General features: G+C 40.7%; 1 protein-coding gene across 1 annotated transcript in view; it reads right to left on the bottom strand.

Annotated features, from left to right (window-relative positions):
- LOC123997340 (glutamate receptor ionotropic, NMDA 2D-like) overlaps positions 1 to 5,307 on the bottom strand; it is a 156,652-nt gene extending 151,345 nt beyond the window's left edge. Inside the window, exon 1 of the mRNA XM_046301478.1 lies at positions 4,997 to 5,307. Coding sequence (XP_046157434.1) covers positions 4,997 to 5,281 — 285 coding nt within the window. The 5' untranslated portion in view covers positions 5,282 to 5,307. The remainder of the gene's footprint in view (positions 1 to 4,996) is intronic.
- Between the last annotated feature and the right edge of the window lie 1,489 nt (positions 5,308 to 6,796).

Consider the following 6,796-nt stretch of genomic DNA (forward strand, 5'->3'; position numbering starts at 1 on the left):
CGCCGTGGTAGACCAGGCTGGTTATAGGAAGACTATCACATTAGACCTAGACCGTGGTAGACCAGGCTGGTTATAGGAAGACTATCACATTAGATCTACACTGTGGTAGACCAGGCTGGTTATAGGAAGACTATCACATTAGACCTACGCCGTGGTAGACCAGTCTGGTTATAGGAAGACTATCACATTAGACCTACACTGTGGTAGACCAGGCTGGTTATAGGAAGACTATCACATTAGACTTACACCGTGGCTATTGGTTAGATAGAGTTTAATGACAAGGCTATCGGTTAGATAGAGTTTAATGACAAGGCTATCGGTTACATAGAGTTTAATGACAAGGCCATCCGTTACATAGAGTTTAATGACAAGGCCATCAGTTACATAGAGTTTAATGACAAGGCTATCGGTTACATAGAGTTTAATGACAAGGCTATTGGTTACATAGAGTTTAATGACAAGGCCATCAGTTACATAGAGTTTAATGACAAGGCTATCGGTTACATAGAGTTTAATGACAAGGCTATTGGTTACATAGAGTTTAATGACAAGGCTATCGGTTGCATAGCGTTTAATGACAAGGCTATCGGTTATAGTTTAATGACAAGGCTATCGGTTACATAGCGTTTAATGACAAGTTTATCGGCTACATCAAGTTTAATGACAAGGCTATCGGCTACTTAAAGTTTAATGACAAGAATATCGGTTAGACAGAGTTTAATGACAAGGCGATCGGTTAGATCGAGTTTAATGACAAGGCTATCGGTTACATAGAGTTTAATGACAAGGCTATCGGTTACATAGAGTTTAATGACAAGGCTATCGGCTACATCAAGTTTAATGACAAGAATATCGGTGAGATAGAGTTTAATGACAAGGCTATCGGTTACATAGTGTTTAATGACAAGTTTATCGGCTACATCAAGTTTAATGACAAGGCTATCGGTTAGACAGAGTTTAATGACAAGGCTATCGGTTAGATAGAGTTTAATGACAAGGCTATCGGTTACATAGAGTTTAATGACACGGCTATCGGTTAGATAGAGTTTAACGACAAGGCTATCGTTTATATAGAGTTTAATGACAAGGCTATCGGTTACATCAAGTTTAATGACAAGAATATCGGTTAGATAGAGTTTAATGACAAGGCTATCGGTTACATAGTGTTTAATGACAAGTTTATCGGCTACATCAAGTTTAATGACAAGGCTATCGGTTAGATCGAGTTTAATGACAAGGCTATCGGTTAGATAGAGTTTAATGACAAGGCTTTCGGTTAAATAGATTTAATGACAAGGTTATCAGTTAGGTAGATTTCAATGACAGGGCTATCGGTTACATCGCGTTTAATGACAAGGCTATCGGCTACAACAAGTTTAATGACAAGGCGATCGGTTAGATCGAGTTTAATGACAAGGCTATCGGTTACATAGAGTTTAATGACAAGGCTATCGGCTACATCAAGTTTAATGACAAGGCTATCGGTTAGATAGAGTTTAATGACAAGGCTATTTGTTAGATAGAGTTTAATGACAAGGTTATCGGTTACATAGAGTTTAATGACAAGGCTATCGGTTACATAGAGTTTAATGACAAGGCTATCGGTTAGATAGAGTTTAATGACAAGGCTATCGGTTACATAGAGTTTAATGACAAGGCTATCGGTTACATAGAGTTTAATGACAAGGCTATCGGTTACATAGAGTTTAATGACAAGGCTATCGGTTACATAGAGTTTAATGACAAGGCTATCGTTTACATAGAGTTTAATGACAAGGCTATCGGTTACATAGAGTTTAATGACAAGAATATCGGTTAGATAGATTTAATGACAAGGCTATCGGTTAAATAGATTTAATGACAAGGTTATCGGTTAGGTAGATTTCAATGACAGGGCTATCGGTTACATCGCGTTTAATGACAAGGCTATTGGCTACATCAAGTTTAATGACAAGGCGATCGGTTAGATCGAGTTTAATGACAAGGCTATCGGTTACAAAGAGTTTAATGACAAGGCTATCGGTTACATAGATTTTAATGACAAGGCTATCGGTTACATAGAGTTTAATGACAAGGCTATCGGTAACATAGAGTTTAATGACACGGCTATTGGTTAGATAGAGTTTAATGACAAGGCTATCGGTTAGATAGAGTTTAATGACAAGGCTTTCGGTTAAATAGATTTAATGACAAGGCTATCGGTTAGGTAGATTTCAATGACAAGGCTATCGGTTACATAGAGTTTAACGACAAGGCTATCGGTTACATAGAGTTTAACGACAAGGCTATCGTTTATATAGAGTTTAATGACAAGGCTATCGGTTACATAGAGTTTAATGACACGGCTAACGGTTAAATAGAGTTTAATGACAAGGCTATCGGCTACATCAAGTTTAATGACAAGAATATCGGTTAGATAGAGTTTAATGACAAGGCTATCGGTTAGATAGAGTTTAATGACAAGGCTATCGGTTACATAGTGTTTAATGACAAGTTTATCGGCTACATCAAGTTTAATGACACGGCTATTGGTTAGATAGAGTTTAATGACAAGGCTATCGGTTACATCGAGTTTAATGACAAGGCTATCGGTTACATAGAGTTTAATGACAAGGCTATCGGTTACATAGATTTTAATGACAAGGCTATCGGTAACATAGAGTTTAATGACACGGCTATTGGTTAGATAGAGTTTAATGACAAGCTATCGGTTACATAGAGTTTAATGACAAGGCTATCGGTTACATAGAGTTTAATGACAAGGCTATCGGTTACATCGAGTTTAATGACAAGGCTATCGGTTACATAGAGTTTAATGACAAGGCTATCGGTTACATAGATTTTAATGACAAGGCTATCGGTAACATAGAGTTTAATGACACGGCTATTGGTTAGATAGAGTTTAATGACAAGGCTATTGGTTAGATAGAGTTTAATGACAAGGCTTTCGGTTAAATAGATTTAATGACAAGGCTATCGGTTAGGTAGATTTCAATGACAAGGCTATCGGTTACATAGAGTTTAACGACAAGGCTATCGGTTACATAGAGTTTAACGACAAGGCTATCGTTTATATAGAGTTTAATGACAAAGCTATCGGTTACATAGAGTTTAATGACACGGCTAACGGTTAAATAGAGTTTAATGACAAGGCTATCGGCTACATCAAGTTTAATGACAAGAATATCGGTTAGATAGAGTTTAATGACAAGGCTATCGGTTAGATAGAGTTTAATGACAAGGCTATCGGTTACATAGTAGTTTAATGACAAGTTTATCGGCTACATCAAGTTTAATGACAAGGCTATCGGTTAGATAGAGTTTAATGACAAGGCTATCGGTTAGATAGAATTTAATGACAAGGCTATCGGTTACATAGAGTTTAATGACAAGCTATCGGTTACATAGAGTTTAATGACAAGGCTATCGGTTACATAGAGTTTAATGACAAGGCTATCGGTTACATAGAGTTTAATGACAAGGCTATCGGTTACATAGAGTTTAATGACAAGGCTATCGGTTACATAGAGTTTAATGACAAGGCTATCGGTTACAAAGAGTTTAATGACAAGGCTAACGGTTAAATAGAGTTTAATGACAAGGCTATCGGCTACATCAAGTTTAATGACAAGAATATCGGTTAGATAGAGTTTAATGACAAGGCTATCGGTTAGATAGAGTTTAATGACAAGGCTATCGGTTACATAGTGTTTAATGACAAGTTTATCGGCTACATCAAGTTTAATGACAAGGCGATCGGTTAGATCGAGTTTAATGACAAGGCTATCGGTTACATAGAGTTTAATGACAAGGCTTTCGGTTAAATAGATTTAATGACAAGGTTATCGGTTACATAGAGTTTTCTGACAAGGCTATTGGTTACATAGAGTATAACGACAAGGCTATCAATTATGTAGAGTTTAATGACAAGGCTATCGGTTAAATAGAGTTTAATGACAAGGCTATCAATTATGATAGAGTTTAATGACAAGGCTATCGGTTATATAGAGTTTAATGACAAGGCTATCGGTTAGATAGAGTTTAATGACAAGGCTATCAATTATATAGAGTTTAATGACACGGATATCGGTTAGATAGAGTTTAATGACAAGGCTATCGGCTAGATAGAGTTTAATGACATGGCTATCGGTTACATAGAGTTTAATGACAAGGCTATCGGTTACATAGAGTTTAGTGACAAGGCTATCGGTTACATAGAGTTTAATGACAAGGCTATCGGTTACATAGAGTTTAATGACAAGGCTTTTGGTTAAATAGATTTAATGACAAGGCTATCGGTTAGGTAGATTTCATTGACAAGGCTATCGGTTACATAGAGTTTAATGACAAGGCTATCGGTTACATAGAGTTTAATGACAAGGCTATCGGTTACATAAAGTTTAATGACACGGCTATCGGATAGATAGAGTTTAATGACAAGGCTATCGTTTACATAGAGTTTAATGACAAGGCTATCGGTTACATAGAGTTTAATGACAAGGCTATCGTTTACATAGAGTTTAATGACAAGGCTATCGGTTACATAGAGTTTAATGACAAGGCTTTCGGTTACATAAAGTTCATGACGTCTCTTCACCTTACAGGTTAGCACTGTGGCTCCTATTAGTCCTAGATCTGTAGTACCGACAGTATGACATAGAGTTGGATATAACGTGTCTCAGATAAGGATTGGGCCCTAGATGAATGTAATCCATTATTCCATTACTGTGATGACTCTAAACCCTAAACAAGCCAGCTCTGACCCTTGAATCCATCACTGTCTTCCTTCCTATTCCACCCTCCCTGTATTCCCTGGACCCCCCCCCCACCACCACCACCACAACATCCCTACATTTTCCCCTTATAATAATCATAATACATGGTACTTATATTTGGCCCAATCCATTAGTGTCAGGTTAAGGTTCAGGCTGTAATGAATGGATCCATTATCACCATTACTACTATTACCCCCCAGAACAGCACAGTCTGGTCTCACCTGGAGCCAGATGACGTTTGCAGAGCCCCACTGGGTGATCACGCTCTCCCCCAGGGAGCTGTGTGCCCGACCAAACCCAGGGTAGAGCACCCTTCCCCCGGGCCCGGCCGCCGCCTCTACCTGCACGCTGGCCCCCGCGTGGATCACAGCGATGTTGAAGTTCATTACAGTCCCCGGGTCTCTCTCCCGCTCCCGGGGGCGGAGCAAGAGGTGTGGGGAGGGTGTGACCAGTCCTGCCCACTCCGCCAGGGCCAATAGGAGAGAGAGGGTGGATATTGCAACCATTGCAATAGATCAACCAACCGTGGAAGGGGGAGGGGGCGGAGGGGGGGGGGGGGGTGAAGCTGTAAAGCGCACTGTGAGAGGGTGCCTATGAGAGAGAAAGAGACAGAGAGAGAGACAGAAAGAGAGAACGAGAGAGAGAAAGAGAGAGAGAGAGAGAGAGAGAGAGAACAAGAGAGAAGATATTGAGGAGTTTAGAAGACTTAGATGTTCTTGCAACATTCTCCCAGAATTGTAAGTTTGTTCACATCAGGAATGGCCTACACAGAGGGTGCAAAGCAAAGAGAGAGAGAGAGGGATGTAGAGACACAGGGGAGGGAGAACGAGAGGGAGAGGAGGAGAGAGTGTAATGGATTCTGAATCCAATCATGGGGTAATATAAGTTAGCTTTGGCTGGAGCAATACTGGAACAGCAATACGGTATAGAGAAGGGGAACAAACAATGGAGAGAGAGAGATGAGGAAAAGATGGGGTGTGGGGGCAGAGGGAGAGGGAAGATGAAATGGGTGCTATATAGGCTACAGGCTGAGTAGAAACAATATGAGCGAGAAGGGAAATATAAAGGATGGAGGGAGGGAGGGGGAGAGAGAGAGAGAGAGAGAGAGAGAGAGAGGAAGAGGGAAAGAGAGAGAGAGAGAGCGAGAGAGAGAGAGAGAGAGAGAGAGAGAGAGAGAGAGAGAGAGAGAGAGAGAGAGAGAGAGAGAGAGAGAGAGAGAGAGAGAGAGAGAGAGAGAGAGAGAGGAAGAGGGAAAGAGAGAGAGAGAGAGAGGAAGAGGGAAAGAGGGAGTGTAAATAGCAGACAGAGATAAAGATAGGGGTGGAGGTGGTTATTGGACTGCATGAATGATAACAACAATTAAGATCACTGCAAAACATGCACACACAGTTTTTCATGAATTCAGGTGCTAACACAATTTCTTTGATTAACAGGCATTGCTGACATGATATTCTCTCTTTCTCCCTCTGTCCCCTCCCTTCCTCTCCCTCTATTTCCCAGTGCCTGTTCTTTGACGCTGACGAGTCATTTGGAAAAAATAGGGACGGTGAAAAAAAGAGGACAGGAGGAAGGGACTGGAGGAATGAAAGACAGACAGACAGACAGAGAAAGAGAGAGAGACGGGTAGAAATGCGGTCTGTTGAAAGAAGGTAAATAGAGGGAATATGAGTTAGAGGAGGACGGGAAGAGGAGAGGAAACAGGGGACTAAAGAGGGAATGAAGGGAGAGAGGAGAGGAGGGATAAAATATGGGGGAGAGCAGGAAAGAGAGAAATATTGATTACCATGATGTGTATACGTGTTTGGCCTAAACAAGCACACTGCCAATCCTGAGGTCTTGACTGACAGGGTGTGTATGTTTAGTGTGTGTGTGTGTGTGTGTGTGTGTGTGTGTGTGTGTGTGTGTGTGTGTGTGTGTGTGTGTGTGTGTGTGTGTGTGTGTGTGTGTGTGTGTGTGTGTGTGTGTGTGTGTGTGTGTGTGTGTGTGTGTGTGTGTATACATGGCGTGCATGCACATGTGTG

The sequence above is a fragment of the Oncorhynchus gorbuscha genome, linkage group LG15, assembly GCF_021184085.1.
Source record: "Oncorhynchus gorbuscha isolate QuinsamMale2020 ecotype Even-year linkage group LG15, OgorEven_v1.0, whole genome shotgun sequence".
Classification (NCBI taxonomy): Eukaryota; Metazoa; Chordata; class Actinopteri; order Salmoniformes; family Salmonidae; genus Oncorhynchus; species Oncorhynchus gorbuscha.